Source organism: Anopheles funestus, chromosome 3RL (genome assembly GCF_943734845.2).
Source record: "Anopheles funestus chromosome 3RL, idAnoFuneDA-416_04, whole genome shotgun sequence".
NCBI classification, from domain to species: domain Eukaryota; kingdom Metazoa; phylum Arthropoda; class Insecta; order Diptera; family Culicidae; genus Anopheles; species Anopheles funestus.
This window is the reverse complement of record NC_064599.1, coordinates 14,910,879-14,935,333: the sequence shown is the minus strand read 5'-3', so window position 1 is coordinate 14,935,333 and position 24,455 is coordinate 14,910,879. Positions and strand designations below refer to the sequence as shown.

The following is a 24,455-nucleotide window of genomic DNA, read 5'->3' as shown; positions in this document are numbered from 1 at the left end:
GTGAGTACGATCTTTCACTTCTGTGTCAGTTCTACGCTTCATTGTCAAATGAACCCTGCTGTACCAGCCTGCTGTTGTAGCATATTTATGTGGAGCAGTAGCAAATTCTAGGAAAGTGGTGTGAAATTTTGCAAAACTTCGAAACACTCGTACCGTGTACAGTTCAGCCGAATCGTTCCGATAAAGGTTAGCAATCAAAAGTGCCCTAGTGCCCCATGGCATCACAGTTTGATCTTTGAAACTTGAGCGCTCGAAAAGTGCTAAAAAGGTTAATGCAAAAATTCTGGCAATCCTGCTCATTTACACCACGAAACTTCTCGATGCGGAAGTGGGCGCAGATAGTTTTTTTTCTCTCCTATTGCGTTGTGAAACACCACAAAACCCGATCCGATAGAAGGTGGCCCGAAATGCTCGGTTGCTCTATGGTGCGTTTTTTAGGAATGTTAAATCATGTGCTACACTTTGTGTGAAGAAAAGCGCTTCTTTCGTGCTGTTGGATGAAAGTAGATTTCAGCTGGTGCACAATAAGCATAACAACACATGTGTCATATCCGCTCTGACGTAGCGCATGAAAAAAGAAGGCGAAAGATGGAAATAAAAAATTAGCAAGGCTAGCTCGATGTTTATCGTGTGTTGTAAGCACCGTGAGAGATACATCAAGGTCGCCCTCATGCCAACAATGATAAAAAGGTGCAAAACAGCCATCAAATGGCAAACAGGTTGATGTACAGGGGATGAGAGAAGCACGGTCGATTTTCGAAACAGCTGCTGCCGATTTACGATCGAACATATCGGATAATTCTGTCTGGCTCGTGGCTACTGCTGCTGCTGCTGCTGCCTGCTGGCTGACAAGGGTTACCCCCGAAAGACAGCCAGGTTGCTGGGAGTAGGAAAACACTGCAGTGGCATTGGGATCATGTGAATTGGTTTAGTATATGCGTATCGGTGTGTATGTGTATGTACATGCAGTAAGAATGCTATTTTTTCCTTCGTCCTGCTGTATACGCCTGCTGTACAGGGAATAGCAGTCGAGAATAATACAAAAAAGCCAGTGTATTTTTAGATTTTCTGATATTCACGTCCATCTCTTCGGACAAACCCGTCATCCGTCCGTCTACCCGTTACGGCGTGGTTGATGCCGAGGGTCACCGTGAAAGGTCCTCCACAGCATCGCCAGCATCCAACGAAGAAGCCGTGATGTGTGGAGCAATAGGAGAAGAGCGAAATGGTAGGCAACGAGGAAGCTATTTGAAAAGGCGACAAAAACAAACAAACGAAACGTCAGAACATCGTCAGAGCAGCAAACCCTTAGTCAGTAATGTTCAAATCCGTCGTATCAAATGTTGCTTCTCCGTCATCGCCCAACGCCCAGCACAGATTGTAGTTTTGTTTGCATTTGTTGTTTTTTTCGTTCATGTTTGAAGTACTTGCATCTTTGTGTAATTGTTTACTTTCGATAACAACAGATTACACTGCGCGTTAAACAGTTTTTCTTGCTTCTGTTCGAACTGCTGATAATGGTTTAAAGCAATGGTGAAGCGTTTCTTACGCTCCGTCAGTCATAAAGATTGCTGGATCGATTCGTGTCGGGTCATGTGAGAGGTGGTTTTTTTATGTGCAAAATCGATTCTGGTTTGAAATAGTGGAGAAGGGAGAGCACACAGCTTTCCGAACGCACGGTGCACGTGATGATTCATAGCAATTCATGTAAAACAAACCCAACAAAAAACAAATCTTACCATTAGCTGTGCAGAATTCGTACGAGGTATTTGGTGGCCATTACCTGTACCTGTTGGTTCGTAACGCAATTGTTAACCATCGGAAAGCAAGCTATAGCTACGATACGATACGCAAATTCATAATGTGTAGATGTGTGCATGAAGTGCATTATGCTGACAGCTGGCAATTGACAAGGTAACAACAAAGAAAGGCAAAAAAGGGGGATAACGCATCTCCCATTTTAACGGTAAATCGCTAAAAACCAGTAGCTGTAGAGAGCATAGTAGTGCTGAGAGCGAAAGAAAGAGTCCGATCAGTTTTCATTCTTGCTCTCTGAATCGCCGCTCTCATCCCTGTGCTAGACAGCATAGTGCGATGAGCAGCATATTTGTTTACGTTACGACGTCATCATCGTAGTGCAGTGTGGTGGTGTCTATCCAGAAGAAAGCATAGAATGACGACGACAGCGACTGCTGTTGGTGTTGCAGCATAGAGTAGAGTGGTGTTACTGTGTGTAGCGTAGAATTGATCGACCAGTAGCAGCACTGCTTCGTGTCAGCAATAATCGTGTGCGAGCCCATTCGTAACGTTTCTGTTCTATATTTTGTTACAGTATATGAACACTAATAAAAGTTAATTCCCTGCGATATTCTAAGTTGTACGCAACGGTGTGATAAATCGATTCGTTTTTTTTGACGTCATCGAAAGGAAAAAAGAAAATCCATTCATTATTGCCCCAGTAGTGTGTGTGTGTCTAGCAGGATAGTGATTTTTAGGAATGTTCCAAAATAATAAGAATACCACAATTCGTATTATGCGTGTTTAGGAAGGTGTAACTAGCAACAACAACAAAAATCATATCGATATACTCACACTCACGCACCCTTGAGTGTATGAGTACTAGTGACAACAACAGTGCGCAATAGTTGAAAACAAAGAGTGCAATAGGCACAACATCGTAGTAAACAGCGGAAAGCTTCAAAACCCAGGCAGGCAAATCCTGTGCGTGAGCGTTTGATTTTACCTGCTGTCTGTGTGTGTGTGTGCGCGTTTGTTTGTGTGTTTAAGCTTAAATTAAAGCAACATCGTTAAGCTACGGTAAAACAAATATGTTGGGACGTGTGCGACTCAAAGAGAACGGCATCATGGATGAGGAGCTTCCGACCCTGCTGGAGACGACCATTCGCTTCCTGGCGAAGAATCTCCACGTCATATGTAACACCGATCCGGTCACGCATCAGCTGGAGCTGAAGGACGACGTGGTCGTACCGAACGAAATTTGCGACAGGTGAGTGAAAAAAAGGTGTTTCGATACAAACGCGGAACTTAGCTAGTCCTGTTGGCCTATTTCTTTTCCCGGATGATGATTATTATTATGGTCGTGTGACGCATGCAACATCTCCCTGGTCGAGTAGAGTGAAAGCTGGAGGTGAACTTTCCATTCAATGCAAAATACACCGCATCAAAGGCGAACGAACGGCCGTGTGTATTGTGACGGATTCTCGCGCGGTTTTCTTTCCCTACTCACACGTGTAATAATTGTGTGTTATCAGTGCCGACTTGGGGGAAAATAATTTGTGTGCGCGTACGGGGTTTGTATTCCCGTTAGTAACCTCTTAAATGTTTGCCACGCGACGCGACGCGTTTTGCTTTCTTCCTTTCACTCGCGCTACGCAAAAAGGGGCTTACTAGTAGGAACAAAGAACACGAACGAAATGAGCGTTTGGGGGAAAAATTAATGTGTGCGTGCGCGTGTAGCTATCACGACCCTTATAACGCGCGCCGTGTCTCCGCGTGCCACCACACACATGGTTAGAGCATGTGCGCCTCGCCAAGATAGTGTACAGTGTGGTGGTGCATCGTGTAGGGGAGTACTTCTCCCCGTGGTGCACTATCACACGTCTCCGTTCTTGCATGATACCATCGACAGAGCGTAAGAACAGATGTATACGGGACACGGCGTGTTACATAATTTGTCTATCCCGTTCTACGTTGGCAGCGGTACACACTGTACATTCGTTTGGTTAGCCCTCACAATTCAAGCACAATTTCCGATGATGCGAACGTTTTTCCTATCTCCGTCTCAGCTAATCAGCTGATTTCATTTGCGCGCTTGTTGGTGCGCTTCTGCTGCTTGTATGTACATGGCTATTCCGATGCTCGGTCTGATACGATGCAACATTCTTGTTAATTTAATGCAGGGCAGAACAATCCGGTTGTTTCGAGTTTTTCAAACATTGTTTATTTGTTTTTTAAAGACATGTGTTTTTTTTGGGAAATCAGAATTTTTGAGTCGTTTTGATTATTAGCTTAACAAAATGTTGAAATATTCCTTACTCGCCAAGCGTTGATGTTCCCTGCTGACAAGCGATGGCAACCGTGTGTTCCGTGTGTGTCTCTCAGTGTGTTTGTGCGCATTAAAAGGCTATAGATTTGCTGCAGTTATTGCGACGTACAAAGCGAGATTCCCTGCCCTGCCCTGCAGCCAGAGCCTCCGCACCTTAGCCTTGCCTAATCGATTCTCGTTCTCGCGCCCTTTCCCTTCACCACCACCCCGGGGGTGGTGAACATTCACTCGAACGCACCCGTGCCGCGTGTTCATCCGAGTCGAGCAGGTTTTCTTTATGTTTGTCCGAGGTCCGAGGTGTGTGTAGGTCGGTAGTGTATGTATGCAGTTTTCGCCCGCCTTACCGAACATGCATGCTGGCCCATTTGCTTACCTTCTTTTATCCTTCAAATCGCTTCGTGATTTGTATATACATTTTTGCACATAACAACAACCAGCTGCTACTTCCACAGTTCCGTCCTCGGTTCCACTTCGCGGTGGCAACTTACCGGATGGTAGGCGGATATGTGGTTCAGGTGTTTCTATAGGCGGTACACTGGTGAAACTTGACTCCCTTATTAATGCCTCACAACTTCCCTTTGCCATGCTAAGGCAGCACCGTTCCAACCTCTGGGGGCAGCCCTTTTTATCGTTCTACATTAGGCTTCTATTGGAGGGCTTGCTCTTTGTTATGAAAGTAGGCTTCGGTAGGGATTGATCTACTTCGCACTCACGAAGGGAAATGATCGCCAAGCGAACGAGAAACGTTTGCGCTAAACCGTTCTTTGTTATTCCTTTGGGAGTACTAAGCTTGTTATGTTCAGATTGACCTACTTCTGAGACGATTTATTTTGTTGTTTTTTTAATTTTTTTCAAATTTATTTTTTTATTTTATTAAATTTATAAATTTAATTATTTAATTTTTTTCCTCAAATTTTACAATCAAAATATTAGTTTAAATGGTAGAACAAAACTTTGAATTAAAAAAACAAACTTTTTTTAATGTGTTTTTTGTATGACTGATACAAGCATGGGTGAAGGTGAACATGGTTTTGATATGCATTCGCTCTGTGCAAATTGCTTAGTGAATTTGATGAAAATCTGTCTTCAATTATAGACTAACTACATGGGTGTCTGTGTACTGGTGCATGCAAGCCAAGAAACAATTTCTATAGCTTTGTTTGTCTGATAAAAAAAATATAAAATTTTCCCTTTGGAAAAATATAATTTTCCACCTTCGACATATTTATAGGACCAGAAATATGTTACGAATAAAACCGAAATCGGGTAAACTTTTCGCAAAACATTATTTAATGACAGACGAAATAAATATAAACACGCTTTATTGCGGTAATGATGGCATTCAAGTCTTCGGAACCTAAATTGTTATCCTCATTAACGCAAGGGCAGACATATGAACCTCCTCGTCACCCATTCCTACTGGGAATGACGGATAATTGAGCAAAGTCTTGTGTCAAAATTAACCTCAATAGTGAAAGGAACTAATGCACATTAGCCGAACTCAAAGTGCACCTTGTTGTTAGGTTTATTTGTCGTGTATTCGATTTTGTTTCAACTTTCGAGACCATCCTCCTGTCACCTTGTGTCCTTTCGGACACACCCATTCACCCATGGCTGGCATTAAGCTCTATTCATAGCGCAAAACATCTGAAGAATGTTCTGCTGTCCGATCGGTCCTGCTCGATTCGTGTACGAAAGGCGCGATCAACTGCGTTCTACTCTGTCACACGGGAACGTTTTCGGATTTTGGTTGACCCGTTTGATGTCGCGGAGGCACATGTCGATTCTTTGGCATGTGCATTAAACATGACATTTAAGAAGGAGGATCGTTTAAAGGCTAAAATTGTATAGATTTTTAGAGCACCATCTAGATTACTACCAATGTGAGGCACCTTAAAAGACAAAGAAATCAATGCTTTTGAAGTACAGTGGAGCGCCGATTATCCGGGTACGTTTTATCCGGCAGTCCCATTATCCGTACAGCTCGGAAATGACAGTTCTAAAGGCGAATTGACATATTAACTGCAAACCGGTGATGACAAGAAATAAAAATCTCAATAGGGAATAATATTATCTGCTCCAGTTCGACCAAATAGAACAGATTTATTTTGCATAGTGCACCTAAGAATATTAACATTGAGCTTTAGAAAAAAAAATCCACCTTTTACACACTAAACACTAATAGAAATCACTAACCAGAGTTATTCCTTTAATCCGTGATATTCGCTTATCCGGCAAGGGCTGAGTCTCGATGAGCACGGATAATCGGCCTTCTACTGTAATTGCAAATATAGGTTAACAATGTATACGATAAGCCACAAAACAACTCACGATTGAGGTTGCGTGATGCCCCCCCCCCCCCCCTCACAATCACCTACGCACCTCGAAATGGTAGAAGTGGGATTGATTTACTCTCGAGTCTCGAATGCCTAGAATTTATCGACCATTCCTCGCGATGTGTCTATTCGAGCGGAAAGCGTACTGAATTGTTTGCTCAGTTTTCGATAGTACCTTCCTTTGTTACCTATGTCTTGCCACCCTATGTCTCAATGCCACCCAGAAATATTTGTTTGCCATAAAATGCGCACATGTTTCATGTGTTTTTTCTTGTTTTGGAGGTTTTGCTGTGCGGTTTTTATTTTACCACAGTTTACCCCGCGCGTACTGTACAACTTTCACAATCTAGACGCAAAGTTTCCAACAAATAAAAATCGTTTAATTATTTCTTGCAAGAAAGGCCACGGTAGACGGCTTATGCTTCGCTCGACTGGTAACTGATGTACCAGCGTTGTCCTTGCTTTGCGCGCGGGCTTAGCGATAATCGTATCATAAGCAAAGACGTCGATCACATGTCGGTGCGATCTGCATGCCGAAGCGGATGTGATTGCATAAGCCACAAAATTACGAGGCAACGCATGACTTGGAAAAACAAATAAAAAATTGTACAATGGTTGACCCATCGGTTGATAACTTCTGTCAATGAACTTCGCCCAAGAGCATCATTGTCGCACTAATCGCTTTCCCGCTGCTTGTTGCCGATGGATCTTCCACCAGAAAGGAACGATCTTTCCTCGCTGATTACTGTGGGATGCCATCGCCAAATGTCGCACGCTTTCCTGAAGCGTTCGCTCGTTGCCCCCCCGATGCTGACGAAGGAGAATTAGTTTACCACCACCCCGCCGTTTGCGTTACTTGATGCTTGGTGCCGCGTGCGCATCCACACATCAACGCGACAATTGTCACAAATCGCCACGGTTGCAATGTGCCCCGTGAGTGCCGTGTGAGATCGTCCACAATTGGTCATATTGCAATCGGGGTGGCAGTCCCTCGGGGGTAACCTTTGGATATGGGACGAGAAGCGAACACGAGCCGCTGTGTAACGCCGCTGATTTCAACCTTCAAACCAGGCGCAAAACACAACCCCCCCCCCACACACACACACAGACAGTTACAGAAGCGGATGGCCTCGTGAAAGGCTGCTTCGTCTCTCGTGTGTGCACTTGAAATATGGTATAAATTGACGATGTGACGTTTGTGTGTACGGATCGAGAATGTCATCCATATGACGCCAACGTTATTTAAGCGGTCTGGGGATTGAAATGGAGAACGCCACAGTGTACTATAATAGTACTCACGCCGTGCCGCCGTGACATTGTTCACGGTTTGTGAATTTCGTCAGCTTTGTTGCATTGTGTTTTTTGTTATTACGCTGCCAAACTGGTTGATTTTAGATTCAAATCGCTAAAATCTTCTATTTGCTGCATGCGAAATTTAATGCGTTTTCGGTTGGCACTTTACAGAACGGGAAATGTTGACGATGGGAATCTTATTTACAAGAAAATAATATATTGCTTTATGTATTGTAATACTATTTACTACTTCTCCAACGTGGCTCCTGCTGATTAGTAGACAGCATAAAAGATGTTCCGTTGGTGCTAAAATAAAACCATAATTTTATCCCATATTTTCAATAAATTTTCTGTCGTAATACTGTACGGTTCTTTCATATTTTACGTTAAATTGAAAATCGAAAACTCATTGAAATCATATCATGGTTTTGGAAGCAAAAGTGACGTGACGCAAGCGATAAGAATTTTAAAGATAAAAGAAAAAACATACGTACGGTGACAGAATTGAAGTAAAAGCTTTAACCGCCATCAAATCGGACCAAACAATCTTTAGTTATGGCGTCCACCAAACTTCTAAAATATGGGTTTGAAATAATTGTGTTTGTTGTTCTGGTTCTTAGTTCAAAGACACTACTTTTGGGCCTGTCACTTTGCAACGGAACGTCCTATAAACTTCGGGGAAAGTGCACGACAACTCTAAAGAATGTTTTAAGTAAAATTTCAGTTTAATACAGTGGCAGCCATAAACCAAATCTCATTTGGATTGGCTGTCCAGTATAAAAATCTTGGACGAAGACCACGAAAAATATAACTCAGGAGCCAACAAACATCAATTACACGAGGTTAAATGCGTTTTTTTGTGTGTGATTCAACTTGATTCTCATATCACCATTCCGCCCGGTGTGGGTACGCATGTGAAATTCACGTGTGGTCGTTTGAAACATGTCTGCGGTACGTGCTTCGGGTGGTCCAGTAGCAACAACCTTGCCCATCTACCGTCTGTGATAAGAAGGCTGAAAGTGCACCGACAAACGTCAAACTCAGACAGCGGACAGGTCGATCTTCGCCATTTTTTTTGTTGTTGCCGGCTCCTTTTGTAACCTTGGCCGTACGAAACGCAACAATGTTTCGACCGTTTTACTAGTTCCCAGCTTCAGGTGTGTGCCATGTGTTGTTTTGCAAGCCAAATTTTAAAAAAATGGTTGGGGAAATGATCTGCTAAATAGAGATTAACAAATGAACTTAAAGTCCGATCTTGGAGAGGATGATATTGTAAGGAAATTAAAAGTCGATCTTTTACCCAAAACCAGGATTTTGGGTGAAGATCACTTTCGTGTCTTCTGACAAGGTTCTACATGTGATCAATTTCAGAGCGAGGATTTTCATGCAACGAAATTGGTGACCTACAGCACAATTTAAAGGTTTTTTAGAATGATGCATCTCTAGTTTACTGTTTTCATTATTATCATCTCAATGATTTAAAGCTATTATAGATGTTATTAATCGTGTGTTTCTTTCCACCCTTGTTGGCATATTACAGAGATGTAATCTGTCTGCTGAAGAAGAAATGACTTAAAAAGAGGAAGTGTAAAGGCAACGCAAACCATTAATTAATTATGATTAAATGATTTAATTCCATTAGAAACTCTTCACGGAATCGATTCCAATCAAAGCACTAAAGATAAGCTACCGTGTTGTTGGCTACTAAATCACTAATCAAACACCAATCATCGCCGGTCATTTTGGTCGTTTTTCCTGTGCTTAATTGTTTTACCACTAGCTATACCTCCAACACCGATCCCCCAGCGATCGTTTATAACCAAAAAAAAGTTTCGGCATTTCGGTTCCGTTTTGATGTTGGTTTTCCTTTTCCTCCGATTCAAAATATCGGGTGTGGGCAAGGTCATGGGAAATGAATGATGATTATTGCCGCGAAATATGACGATGGTTTCGCGATCCTTCTTTTCGTCTTCAGCAGCGCCATAGTTTAACGACACGAGAAAAGAAGAATGGCTGGAGATGAGTGTGCGAATGCTTCTGGTTTTTTTATATGTAGCAATAGAATCGCAAAATTTACAGCACCCCTTAATGATGTGCTGCGAACCTCTTGATCATGACGGGGGGTTGTCTTGGGACGAACTTCGAAACACTGCTCCACTGTTTTTGGGAAGATGTTTGAATCTTTTTGGAATCTTTTTGTGAATGAGACGATATGACGACAAAGAAATTATTCTATTTGTGGAATTAACTGTGTGTTTGAAGCAGCGAATGATTTAGACTTGCTCTGGAGGAAAAGTGTTGTTGCATTCTTGCTGTTAAAGGCTAAGAGCAAGACTAGACATTCCAACGTCACCAGGAACTTTATTTGATTTGCGCGTAAAAGAAGTAGACGTTGAACCAATGAGTCATTTTTAGCTCCAGAAATGTTTTCCACTTCCGACGAAACGCAACAGCTGATGTAGGAGATTCTGTCTACATTATGTCTACGCACTTAAAGCAATAAAACTCTGATTAATGTTTCTAATTTTATTTCTCTTCTAGGTTCCTTCGCTACCAGCAAGATTGCGGGCAGGACATCAACGATCGCTTTATACAGATATTCCGTGATACGGAGAAAACCCCACTGCGTCATGTCAGCCTGCGGAACAGCACCATTACGAACGAGGGCATGCGCATACTGTTGCGACACCAGCTCAACTCGCTGTCGATGTGGTACTGCAACAAGATCACGACCGCGTCCTGGAATATCCTGATCGAGCACTGTCGGCAGTTGCGTTCGCTCGAGCTCGGCCGGTTTGTCGATATGCTGAAGCATAGCGAACCGAACGAGAAAACACCGATCGACTTTCAGCTGCTGTTGCCCCGTCTGCAGCGTCTGAAGCTGAACGGTGTCGTGCTGCAGCCAACGATACAGTTCAGCCATCTGACCGAGCTGTGTCATCTCGATCTGACGGCGTGCATCTTCGCCGAGTTCAGCCTGAAGGCGCTGGTCGACCTACCGAACCTGCGCACGCTCATCCTGTTCAACGTGTGGCCACTGGAGCACGAGTTTCCAACGCTGTGCAAGCTAAAAAATCTCGAAACTCTCGACCTGTCGGTGTCACGCGCGAATGTCGATGGAAACTATCTAACGCCTAACAAAGTAAGTGATGTGATGTTGTCGGATGCGCAAACAATATTGTGCTCGTGGATTGCAAATGTTTATCTTTCCCATTTACTGTCTATTTTCCGGTACAGTTGCTAGCAAACTTAGTTGAAAATCTACCAAAACTGCGACATTTGGACATCTCCGGTACGAACCTAGCCGGTGATGGTGTAGCCGAGCGGGCAGGCTCTTGCACGGGAAACAGCTCGGACATCCCGGGGCTGGTTAGCAGGGTGGATCGTCCGTTGGACTTTCTCGGTATTTACTATACCTCTCATTCGGCGTGCAAATGGCACGACATTCCGGCCCTTAGGGTAGGTCAATTAGTGGAGAAGATCGGAAGAAGACCTTATTGCTATAGAATTCTTATTTCGGTATGCCTTTTTAGGTCGCCGGTGAGGCAACTGAAGAGCAGATCTTGGTAGCGGCCGTAGCCTATCAAGATCGGCACGAACTGCTGACGAAGGTACTGAACGATCTGTACCATCTGTTGCGGTTCGAAACGTGCAAACAAATTCACAAAGCATTGGACGTGGTACTGTCGGCAATGGATAAGCACATACGCGTGAAAAATATACAGATCAGTGGCAGGTATGGTTACGGATATTTGTTGTGTAAAATGCGTCGAAAATGCACATAATAATTCTAACTAATAATTCTCATTCCTTCTGCCTTACAGTGCCACCTTATTCTACATCGTAAAGGGAAGAGAAAAAATGAAATTCGGCGTACCATTGAAGAACCACATCATTCACACACTGTTGAACGGAATGTCCACTCATCTGACGGATGATACAATGATGCGTAATGGTTGTTTAACGTTGTGCCAGTTCAACATACCGCTCGATGTGGTAAGTGTACCATTAGATGGGGAAAAGTACATTTTACGCGTGTGGATATTTTAGCTTAGTTGATTATTGCACAACAGTGATAAGTTGTACGATCCATTTTACGGATCGATCCGGAGTCGGAGTGGGTGCTACGAGTTCGAATCTGATCTATAGGTGCAAGTAGGTTCAGTTGGTAGTAGTGATGGGCGCTCCGGAGAGAACCTACGGCTCAGGAACCGGCTCCGAACCTGTGGATCCGGCGACTGTTCCGAACCAACGGAAAGGATGGAATTGATCCGCAGTTGACTTCGGGGTTTCCCGGAGTTGGATTGATCATAATTATTGTCTAGCCTTTCTTGACCCTAGCAAAGACGTCGAACCTATTGAACCTACTTAAATCTACTTACGGATGGCTCAGAACCGCAGAACCGCTCATCGACACGTGCATCACTATTATTCAAGTAAATCGGTATATCATATTGTTTGGATAATTATCAATTAACTTTTCAAAAGTTTATGGTTGGTTAGTATGCTGTTTAATTCATTTTTTTGGCACCTTCGAAAGCTTGTGTTTCATCTGAAGCAAAAAGAAAATATATTAATTTATTCCAACCATTCTATTGCAGATGTTTGAATACGAGCGGCTGGTTCACATATTGTTGCACGGAGTATCGTACCGAGAGCAGGAAGGATTCGTGCAGCGCATTGCAATCTATCTTCTAAACTCACTCGCCTGTCAGGTGGACGGCAGTCAGAAGTTGTTTTTGGGCGATCTCGGTGCTATATCGGTAAGTCGGCTTACCTTCTCGGGTTTTATCGGTTATGAAATTGTGCCACCATTCATTCTTCCTTTCTTCACCCACAGACAATGTTGAACTTAATCAACGACCGATTATCGAGGCGTGTCTTTGACGACGTTATGGAAGTGGCCTGGTCGACGATGTGGAACGTAACCGACGAGACGGCAAAGAACTGTGAACGGTTTCTTGATGGGCGCGGCATGGAATATTTCCTCGGTTGTTTAAAGGTGAGCAGAGACGCACCGAGATTGTTCTACGCGCACACGCTTTAAGAGAACGGTTTATTTATAGCAATTCATGTGCTTTTCCTATGTTTTTTTTCATGTTAGCTATTCCCCGATCGGGATGAGCTGCTGCGCAACATGATGGGCTTGCTAGGTAATGTGGCGGAAGTAAAGGAGCTACGGCCACGCCTGATGACGCCCGAGTTTATAACCGAGTTTTCCGATTTGCTCGATTCGTCCAGCGATGGCATTGAGGTAGGATAGATTTACCGTACCATCAACTCGATTACTTACTCTGTTACCCTGATCCTTCCAGGTCAGCTATAATGCCGCTGGCGTGTTGGCCCATATTGCTTCGGATGGTGCCGATGCGTGGACGATACCGAGACCGACTAGGTACAGCGTGTTGGTGCGCATGGTGGAAGCTATCGAACGATGGGATCTGTCGGCCGAGCGTAACATCAACTATCGGAGCTTCGAGCCGATTCTAGGGTTGATTCGCTGCTACCATACGCCTCAGTGTCAACATTGGGCCATTTGGGCACTAGCGAATCTAACCAAAGTGAGTGTACCAACCAGCGATGATAGTTTGGCGACGGTTTTCGGAACAGCTTCTGAGCAACATATCTCTCTTTTCCTTCGTTAGGTCTATCCGACCAAGTACTGCCGGGTGGTGGAGCAGGAGCATGGTATAGAGCTGTTACAGGAGCTAATCGATCATCCGCAGCCGTATCCGCGCCTGAAGGAGCTAGCTCAGATTGTGCTGACGCACTGTCGTAATCTCAGCGAACCGATGAACGGCACTGCAACGACCGATGGGATCAACAACACGGACCCGAACGTGATGGAACTGGATGGCTAAAAGCTTTTCCTTCCTTTGCGCATTCGCGTCCTGTTTCCATTGGGTCCGCATCGGCAGACATCGGCAGACATCAACAATAGGACACATAGTGTAGCATCACAAGTGATATAGCGAGCGTAAAACAAAAAGAAAAAAAACCCTAAAGCAACTGGCTTATATTGCCACGATGAAGGTGTATGGAGAGCTAGAAAGAGCGAAGTATAAGGGGCAAAGAAAAGCGGGATCGGCTTCATTAGGCGTGTTGACTCTGTTTAGGCAAACATTCTGCGGGCGTAATAAAAATGTCAGTTACCCAATCGAAACCTGGTGCCGGATGACGGGTATCGTAACGCACAGTGTTAGTCGTCATCTCGCTGGAAAGATTCGCCGCTAGTATGTGTTAATGAGGCAGCTGGCTGTTCCGCTTCGGGCGCCATTTTGTAGATAGAACGTACCATCATTGCCTACTTTTCTTGCTACCTTCTGTTCGATTCTGTTGTTGTTATTGGTAATAGCTTCCCGCTTCCCGTTGGATAGCCATTTTTTCACATGTTGTCCAAAGCAAACACAAACTGGTTGTTCAGGAAACGCTACTGATTGGGGAAACGTGTGAAAACCGCTGCGTTGTGGTAATAATACTGTACAGGATGTAAGCAAAAGTGCTGAGTTCAGGTGTTGAAGCATGATGGGGAAACAGCACATGTTTCTGTTCTTCTTTTCGCAGAAGTATGCTTAGGTTCGGTAAGGTTTATTTTTTGTTTAATTTGTTGCGTGTAAATAGTGTGAAGCGGAATGTCCATAGTACGACGTGCGTGCGTTTGTTTTTTTGTGAATATAAAAAAACAGCAAAGTAAGAAAGGTAACATGCCAACGTGCAAGTGATAGCCAAGGATTAGAATGGGAGAGTAAAAGAGTGCAAATGAAAAACGAAAGAGACGAATGAAGGAAAAACAAACACGTGTTTATTCTGTTTTTGGAGTATTGCTTCGTGAGAGTACTATTAGTAATTTCTGCAAGCTTTTTTTGTAGTCTCGTATTGGTTTTTTTTCTTACGCTTTGCTGGACTGTTCGTTCATTGGTACATCGTACTTTCTTTTTGCTTGTCTACGGAAAAGATCGAAAGAAGAAACGGCTTCCGGAGGTGTGCGTAAGACGTTTCATGTCAACAAATGTTGAAGAATGTTATTCAAGATGATATTATAAATTCACCTATGTTATGGTTGTGTGTCCGTTGTTTAATTTCGCCTATTTAGTATTTCACTCTGGAACTCATGTTGAGACACATTTAAGTACGCACTAATTGCTGAAGTAATATGGTTTTTTTTCCGACGTTAAGTCCACAAAACGTTAAGCTTAAATAACTAACTCACCCGAATCCAAAGTACGAAATGCATGCGAAAGTCGTTTATTTAGTGATTTTAGTAGTGCGAACATCGCACTGTAATGGCCGTACCGGTACGAGGGCGACGAAAAGTTGACTAAGCCAAACGCTTGTTAAAATCAGAAGAGCGCATAAAACTAGGAGCAACAAAAAATCAACAACCACAATAAAATACAAAAAAAAACATTTCCAAAATAATAGCGTTCCGAGTTTTATTTCGGTTAAGTTGCTAACGAGTCATGAATAATTCGCATTCTCTTCTGGTGTCGAAGAATCGGGTTTGGTTCGTTTTTACGGGTAGCTTGTTGCGCTAAATCCTCGAAAAACGACGAATTTTATCATTCAAAATAACAGGAGAGCATCACACAAAAGAGGTAACATCAGCTACCAACCAGCGAAAATTAATAGCATGAAATACAAGATCACACGACGCGTGAAGAAATTTCAATTCTTACCCCGAAGTTTTCAAATTTTTATAATTTTTCAATTTTTTTATAATTTTTTATTCTTTTTTTTGCTTAAAACATTATTTGAGTGAAAAGAAACTTATTGCAACCAATTGGCATTAAAATAAATCTATTTGAATTTTTTTTGCAAAATTTCCCAAAAAAAACGTAAGGGGTAAGCCTTATGAAATTTTCGAGTGAAAATTTTTTGTAAAATTTTTTTCTGATTTTTCATTCTTTTCTTTGTTTAAAGCATTATTTGAGTGAAAAGAAACTTATTGCAACAAATTCGCATTAAAATTTATCACATTTATAAATTTTGCTAAATTGTTCAAAAATGAGGAAAATTTAACATTTCCTCAAACAGGGTAAGGAACTTGGTTCCTCGAATAACTTCTGGCACAGACATCTGAGGGCATGGCCGTCCAAGAAGAAAATGTAGCCATTGGTGCCATCTATCGACCACAGGTTAAAGATTGGCGATCCGTTGGATACCGACCGAGTTATAGGCAAAACTTGGTGCAAAAATGAGGAAAATTTTACATTTCCTCAAACAGGGTAAGGAACTTGGTTCCTCGAATAACTTCTGGCACAGACATCTGAGGGCATGGCCGTCCAAGAAGAAAATGTAGCCATTGGTGCCATCTATCGACCACAGGTTAAAGATTGGCGATCCGTTGGATACCGACCGAGTTATAGCCAAAACTTGGCGCACAAATGAGCCTTATGAAATTTTCAAATTTTTATAATTTTTCAATTTTTTTATAATTTTTCATTCTTTTTTTGTTTAAAACATTATTTGAGTGAAAAGAAACTTATTGCAACCAATTGGCATTAAAATAAATCAATTTGAATTTTTTTGCAAAATTTCCCAAAAAAAACGTAAGGGCTAAGCCTTATGAAATTTTCGAGTGGAAATTTTTTGTAAAATTTTTTTCTGATTTTTCATTCTTTTTTTTGTTTAAAGCATTATTTGAGTGAAAAGAAACTTATTGCAACAAATTCGCATTAAAATTTATCACATTTATAAATTTTGCTAAATTGTTCAAAAATGAGGAAAATTTAACATTTCCTCAAACAGGGTAAGGAACTTGGTTCCTCGAATAACTTCTGGCACAGACATCTGAGGGCATGGCCGTCCAAGAAGAAAATGTAGCCATTGGTGCCATCTATCGACCACAGGTTAAAGATTGGCGATCCGTTGGATACCGACCGAGTTATAGTCAAAACTTGGCGCAAAAATGAGCCTTATGAAATTTTCAAATTTTTATAATTTTTCAATTTTTTTATAATTTTTCATTCTTTTTTTGTTTAAAACATTATTTGAGTCAAAAGAAACTTATTGCAACCAATTGGCATTAAAATAAATCAATTTGAATTTTTTTGCAAAATTTCCCAAAAAAACGTAAGGGGTAAGCCTTATGAAATTTTCGAGTGGAAATTTTTTGTAAATTTTTTTTCTGATTTTTCATTCTTTTTTTTGTTTAAAGCATTATTTGAGTGAAAAGAAACTTATTGCAACAAATTCGCATTAAAATTTATCACATTTATAAATTTTGCTAAATTGTTCAAAAATGAGGAAAATTTTACATTTTCTCAAACAGGGTAAGGAACTTGGTTCCTCGAATAACTTCTGGCCCAGACATCTGAGGGCATGGCCGTCCAAGAAGAAAATGTAGCCATTGGTGCCATCTATCGACCACAGGTTAAAGATTGGCGATCCGTTGGATACCGACCGAGTTATAAACAAAACTTGGCGCAAAAATGAGGAAAATTTTACATTTCCTCAAACAGGGTAAGGAACTTCGTTCCTCGAATAACTTCTGGCACAGACATCTGAGGGCATGGCCGTCCAAGAAGAAAATGTAGCCATTGGTGCCATCTATCGACCACAGGTTAAAGATTGGCGATCCGTTGGATACCGACCGAGTTATAGTCAAAACTTGGCGCAAAAATGAGCCTTATGAAATTTTCAAATTTTTATAATTTTTCAATTTTTTTATAATTTTTCATTCTTTTTTTGTTTAAAACATTATTTGAGTGAAAAGAAACTTATTGCAACCAATTGGCATTAAAATAAATCAATTTGAATTTTTTTGCAAAATTTCCCAAAAAAAACGTAAGGGGTAAGCCTTATGAAATTTTCGAGTGGAAATTTTTTTAAAATTTTTTTCTGATTTTTCATTCTTTTTTTTGTTTAAAGCATTATTTGAGTGAAAAGAAACTTATTGCAACAAATTCGCATTAAAATTTATCACATTTATAAATTTTGCTAAATTGTTCAAAAATGAGGAAAATTTTACATTTTCTCAAACAGGGTAAGGAACTTGGTTCCTCGAATAACTTCTGGCCCAGACATCTGAGGGCATGGCCGTCCAAGAAGAAAATGTAGCCATTGGTGCCATCTATCGACCACAGGTTAAAGATTGGCGATCCGTTGGATACCGACCGAGTTATAGGCAAAACTTGGTGCAAAAATGAGGAAAATTTTACATTTCCTCAAACAGGGTAAGGAACTTGGTTCCTCGAATAACTTCTGGCACAGACATCTGAGGGCATGGCCGTCCAAGAAGAAAATGTAGCCATTGGTGCCATCTATCGACCACAGGTTAAAGATTGGCGATCCGTTGGATACCGACCGAGTTATAGCCAAAACTTGGCGCAAAAATGAGCCTTATGAAATTTTCAAATTTTTATAATTTTTCAATTTTTTTATAATTTTTCATTCTTTTTTTGTTTAAAACATTATTTGAGTGAAAAGAAACTTATTGCAACCAGTTGGCATTAAAATAAATCAATTTGATTTTTTTTGCAAAATTTCCCAAAAAAACGTAAGGGGTAAGCCTTATGAAATTTTCGAGTGGAAATTTTTTGTAAATTTTTTTTCTGATTTTTTATTCGTTTTTTAATTTAACGCATTATTTGAGTGAAAAGAAACTTATTGAAACAAATTCGCATTAAAATATATCACATTTATAAATTTTGCTAAATTGTTCAAAAATGAGGAAAATTTAGCCATTGGTGCCATCTATCGACCACAGGTTAAAGATTGGCGATCCGTTGGATTCCGACCGAGTTATAGCCAAAACTTGGTGCAAAAATGAGCCTTATGAAATTTTCAAATTTTTATAATTTTTCAATTTTTTTATAATTTTTCATTCTTTTTTTTTGTTTAAAACATTATTTGAGTGAAAAGAAACTTATTGCAACCAATTGGCATTAAAATAAATCAATTTGAATTTTTTTGCAAAAATATTCCAAAAAAAACGTAAGGGGTAAGCCTTATAAAATTTTCGAGTGGAAATTTTTTGTAAAATTTTTTTCTGATTTTTCATTCTTTTTTTTGTTTAAAGCATTATTTGAGTGAAAAGAAACTTATTGCAACCAATTGGCATTAAAATAAATCAATTTGAATTTTTTTGCAAAATTTCCCAAAAAAAAAACGTAAGGGGTAAGCCTTATGAAATTTTCGAGTGGAAATTTTTTGTAAAATTTTTTTCTGATTTTTCATTCTTTTTTTTGTTTAAAGCATTATTTGAGTGAAAAGAAACTTATTGCAACAAATTCGCATTAAAATTTATCACATTTATAAATTTTGCTAAATTGTTCAAAAATGAGGAAAATTTTACATTTTCTCAAACAGGGTAAGGAACTTGGTTCCTCGAATAACTTCTGGCCCAGACATCTGAGGGCATGGCCGTCCAAGAACAAAATGTAGCCATTGGTGCCATCTATTGACCACAGGTTAAAGATTGGCGATCCGTTGGATACCGACCGAGTTATAACCAAAACTTGGCGCAAAAATGAGGAAAATTTTACATTTCCTCAAACAGGGTAAGGAACTTCGTTCCTCGAATAAGTTCTGGCACAGACATCTGAGGGCATGGCCGTCCAAGAAGAAAATGTAGCCATTGGTGCCATCTATCGACCACAGGTTAAAGATTGGCGATCCGTTGGATACCGACCGAGTTATAGCCAAAACTTGGCGCAAAAATGAGCCTTATGAAATTTTCAAATTTTTATAATTTTTCAATTTTTTTATAATTTTTCATTCTTTTTTTGTTTAAAACATTATTTGAGTCAAAAGAAACTTATTGCAACCAATTGGCATTAAAATAAATCAATTTGAATTTTTTTGCAAAATTTCCCAAAAAAACGTAAGGGGTAAGCCTTATGAAATTTTCGAGTGGAAATTTTTTGTAAATTTTTTTTCTGATTTTTCATTCTTTTTTTTGTTTAAAGCATTATTTGAGTGAAAAGAAACTTATTGCAACAAATTCGCATTAAAATTTATCACATTTATAAATTTTGCTAAATTGTTCAAAAATGAGGAAAATTTTACATTTTCTCAAACAGGGTAAGGAACTTGGTTCCTCGAATAACTTCTGGCCCAGACATCTGAGGGCATGGCCGTCCAAGAAGAAAATGTAGCCATTGGTGCCATCTATCGACCACAGGTTAAAGATTGGCGATCCGTTGGATACCGACCGAGTTATAACCAAAACTTGGCGCAAAAATGAGGAAAATTTTACATTTCCTCAAACAGGGTAAGGAACTTCGTTCCTCGAATAACTTCTGGCACAGACATCTGAGGGCATGGCCGTCCAAGAAGAAAATGTAGCCATTGGTGCCATCTATCGACCACAGGTTAAAGATTGGCGATCCGTTGGATACCGACCGAGTTATAGTCAAAACTTGGCGCAAAAATGAGCCTCATGAAATTTTCAAATTTTTATAATTTTTCAATTTTTTTATAATTTTTCATTCTTTTTTTGTTTAAAACATTATTTGAGTGAAAAGAAACTTATTGCAACCAATTGGCATTAAAATAAATCAATTTGAATTTTTTTGCAAAATTTCCCAAAAAAAACGTAAGGGGTAAGCCTTATGAAATTTTCGAGTGGAAATTTTTTTTAAAATTTTTTTCTGATTTTTCATTCTTTTTTTTGTTTAAAGCATTATTTGAGTGAAAAGAAACTTATTGCAACAAATTCGCATTAAAATTTATCACATTTATAAATTTTGCTAAATTGTTCAAAAATGAGGAAAATTTTACATTTTCTCAAACAGGGTAAGGAACTTGGTTCCTCGAATAACTTCTGGCCCAGACATCTGAGGGCATGGCCGTCCAAGAACAAAATGTAGCCATTGGTGCCATCTATTGACCACAGGTTAAAGATTGGCGATCCGTTGGATACCGACCGAGTTATAGCCAAAACTTGGCGCAAAAATGAGGAAAATTTTACATTTCCTCAAACAGGGTAAGGAACTTCGTTCCTCGAATAACTTCTGGCACAGACATCTGAGGGCATGGCCGTCCAAGAAGAAAATGTAGCCATTGGTGCCATCTATCGACCACAGGTTAAAGATTGGCGATCCGTTGGATACCGACCGAGTTATAGCCAAAACTTGGCGCAAAAATGAGCCATATGAAATTTTCAAATTTTTATAATTTTTCAATTTTTTTATAATTTTTCATTCTTTTTTTGTTTAAAACATTATTTGAGTCAAAAGAAACTTATTGCAACCAATTGGCATTAAAATAAATCAATTTGAATTTTTTTGCAAAATTTCCCAAAAAAACGTAAGGGGTAAGCCTTATGAAATTTTCGAGTGGAAATTTTTTGTAAATTTTTTTTCTGATTTTTCATTCTTTTTTTTGTTTAAAGCATTATTTGAGTGAAAAGAAACTTATTGCAACAAATTCGCATTAAAATTTATCACATTTATAAATTTTGCTAAATTGTTCAAAAATGAGGAAAATTTTACATTTTCTCAAACAGGGTAAGGAACTTGGTTCCTCGAATAACTTCTGGCCCAGACATCTGAGGGCATGGCCGTCCAAGAAGAAAATGTAGCCATTGGTGCCATCTATCGACCACAGGTTAAAGATTGGCGATCCGTTGGATACCGACCGAGTTATAGGCAAAACTTGGTGCAAAAATGAGGAAAATTTTACATTTCCTCAAACAGGGTAAGGAACTTGGTTCCTCGAATAACTTCTGGCACAGACATCTGAGGGCATGGCCGTCCAAGAAGAAAATGTAGCCATTGGTGCCATCTATCGACCACAGGTTAAAGATTGGCGATCCGTTGGATACCGACCGAGTTATAGCCAAAACTTGGCGCAAAAATGAGCCTTATGAAATTTTCAAATTTTTATAATTTTTCAATTTTTTTATAATTTTTCATTCTTTTTTTGTTTAAAACATTATTTGAGTGAAAAGAAACTTATTGCAACCAGTTGGCATTAAAATAAATCAATTTGATTTTTTTTGCAAAATTTCCCAAAAAAAACGTAAGGGGTAAGCCTTATGAAATTTTCGAGTGGAAATTTTTTGTAAAATTTTTTTCTGATTTTTCATTCTTTTTTTTGTTTAAAGCATTATTTGAGTGAAAAGAAACTTATTGCAACAAATTCGCATTAAAATTTATCACATTTATAAATTTTGCTAAATTGTTCAAAAATGAGGAAAATTTTACATTTTCTCAAACAGGGTAAGGAACTTGGTTCCTCGAATAACTTCTGGCCCAGACATCTGAGGGCATGGCCGTCCAAGAAGAAAATGTAGCCATTGGTGCCATCTATCGACCACAGGTTAAAGATTGGCGATCCGTTGGATACCGACCGAGTTATAACCAAAACTTGGCGCAAAAATGAGGAAAATTTTACATTTCCTCAAACAGGGTAAGGAACTTCGTTCCTCGAATAACTTCTGGCACAGACATCTGAGGGCATGGCCGTCCAAGAAGAAAATGTAGCCATTGGTGCCATCTATCGACCACAGGTTAAAGATTGGCGATCCGTTGGATACCGACCGAGTTATAGCCAAAACTTGGCGCAAAAATGAGCCTTATGAAATTTTCAAATTTTTATAATTTTTCAATTTTTTTATAATTTTTCATTCTTTTTTTGTTTAAAACATTATTTGAGTGAAAAGAAACTTATTGCAACCAATTGGCATTAAAATAAATCAATTTGATTTTTTTTGCAAAATTTCCCAAAAAAAACGTAAGGGGTAAGCCTTATGAAATTTTCGAGTGGAAATTTTTTGTAAAATTTTTTTCTGATTTTTCATTCTTTTTTTTGTTTAAAGCATTATTTGAGTGAAAAGAAACTTATTGCAACAAATTCGCATTAAAATTTATCACATTTATAAATTTTGCTAAATTGTTCAAAAATGAGGAAAATTTTACATTTTCTCAAACAGGGTAAGGAACTTGGTTCCTCGAATAACTTCTGGCCCAGACATCTGAGGGCATGGCCGTCCAAGAAGAAAATGTAGCCATTGGTGCCATCTATCGACCACAGGTTAAAGATTGGCGATCCGTTGGATACCGACCGAGTTATAGGCAAAACTTGGTGCAGAAATGAGGAAAATTTTACATTTCCTCAAACAGGGTAAGGAACTTGGTTCCTCGAATAACTTCTGGCACAGACATCTGAGGGCATGGCCGTCCAAGAAGAAAATGTAGCCATTGGTGCCATCTATCGACCACAGGTTAAAGATTGGCGACCCGTTGGATACCGACCGAGTTATAGCCAAAACTTGGCGCAAAAATGAGCCTTATGAAATTTTCAAATTTTTATAATTTTTTAATTTTTTTATAATTTTTCATTCTTTTTTATGTTTAAAACATTATTTGAGTCAAAAGAAACTTATTGCAACCAATTGGCATTAAAATAAATCAATTTGAATTTTTTTGCAAAATTTCCCAAAAAAAACGTAAGGGGTAAGCCTTATGAAATTTTCGAGTGGAAATTTTTTGTAAATTTTTTTTCTGATTTTTCATTCTTTTTTTTGTTTAAAGCATTATTTGAGTGAAAAGAAACTTATTGCAACAAATTCGCATTAAAATTTATCACATTTATAAATTTTGCTAAATTGTTCAAAAATGAGGAAAATTTTACATTTTCTCAAACAGGGTAAGGAACTTGGTTCCTCGAATAACTTCTGGCCCAGACATCTGAGGGCATGGCCGTCCAAGAAGAAAATGTAGCCATTGGTGCCATCTATCGACCACAGGTTAAAGATTGACGATCCGTTGGATACCGACCGAGTTATAGGCAAAACTTGGTGCAAAAATGAGGAAAATTTTACATTTCCTCAAACAGGGTAAGGAACTTGGTTCCTCGAATAACTTCTGGCACAGACATCTGAGGGCATGGCCGTCCAAGAAGAAAATGTAGCCATTGGTGCCATCTATCGACCACAGGTTAAAGATTGGCGATCCGTTGGATACCGACCGAGTTATAACCAAAACTTGGCGCAAAAATGAGCCTTATGAAATTTTCAAATTTTTATAATTTTTCAATTTTTTTATAATTTTTTATTCTTTTTTTGTTTAAAACATTATTTGAGTGAAAAGAAACTTATTGCAACCAATTGGCATTAAAATAAATCAATTTGAATTTTTTTGCAAAATTTCCAAAAAAAAACGTAAGGGGTAAGCCTTATGAAATTTTCGAGTGGAAATTTTTTGTAAATTTTTTTCTGATTTTTCATTCTTTTTTTTGTTTAAAGCATTATTTGAGTGAAAAGAAACTTATTGCAACAAATTCGCATTAAAATTTATCACATTTATAAATTTTGCTAAATTGTTCAAAAATGAGGAAAATTTTACATTTTCTCAAACAGGGTAAGGAACTTGGTTCCTCGAATAACTTCTGGCCCAGACATCTGAGGGCATGGCCGTCCAAGAAGAAAATGTAGCCATTGGTGCCATCTATCGACCACAGGTTAAAGATTGGCGATCCGTTGAATACCGACCGAGTTATAGGCAAAACTTGGTGCAAAAATGAGGAAAATTTTACATTTCCTCAAACAGGGTAAGGAACTTGGTTCCTCGAATAACTTCTGGCACAGACATCTGAGGGCATGGCCGTCCAAGAAGAAAATGTAGCCATTGGTGCCATCTATCGACCACAGGTTAAAGATTGGCGATCCGTTGGATACCGACCGAGTTATAGCCAAAACTTGGCGCAAAAATGAGCCTTACGAAATTTTCAATTTTTTATAATTTTTCAATTTTTTTAAAATTTTTCATTCTTTTTTTGTTTAAAACATTATTTGAGTGAAAAGAAACTTATTG

At 39.4% G+C, this 24,455-nt stretch overlaps 1 protein-coding gene across 1 annotated transcript; it reads left to right on the top strand.

The window, feature by feature from the left end:
• The first annotated feature begins 1,395 nt into the window (after window positions 1-1,395).
• On the top strand, window positions 1,396-14,774 carry LOC125771552 (protein zer-1 homolog). The gene is made up of 10 exons (XM_049442272.1): window positions 1,396-3,007; window positions 10,237-10,837; window positions 10,933-11,154; window positions 11,229-11,431; window positions 11,520-11,691; window positions 12,297-12,458; window positions 12,536-12,697; window positions 12,800-12,949; window positions 13,011-13,256; window positions 13,341-14,774. Exons 1-10 carry the CDS (start codon window positions 2,829-2,831, stop codon window positions 13,554-13,556), a joined length of 2,313 nt encoding a protein of 770 aa, XP_049298229.1. The 5' UTR covers window positions 1,396-2,828; the 3' UTR covers window positions 13,557-14,774.
• Window positions 14,775-24,455: the final 9,681 nt, after the last annotated feature.

What these genes read in the sequence shown, in the direction of transcription:
- LOC125771552 (XM_049442272.1), top strand. Translation starts at nt 2,829, where the DNA reads ATGTTGGGACGTGTGCGACTCAAAGAGAACGGCATCATGGATGAGGAG. An exon ending in CCGAACGAAATTTGCGACAG is followed by an intron (nt 3,008 to 10,236) that starts GTGAGTGAAAAA and finishes TTTCTCTTCTAG; the next exon opens with GTTCCTTCGCTACCAGCAAG. An exon ending in GCGATCTCGGTGCTATATCG is followed by an intron (nt 12,459 to 12,535) that starts GTAAGTCGGCTT and finishes CTTCACCCACAG; the next exon opens with ACAATGTTGAACTTAATCAA.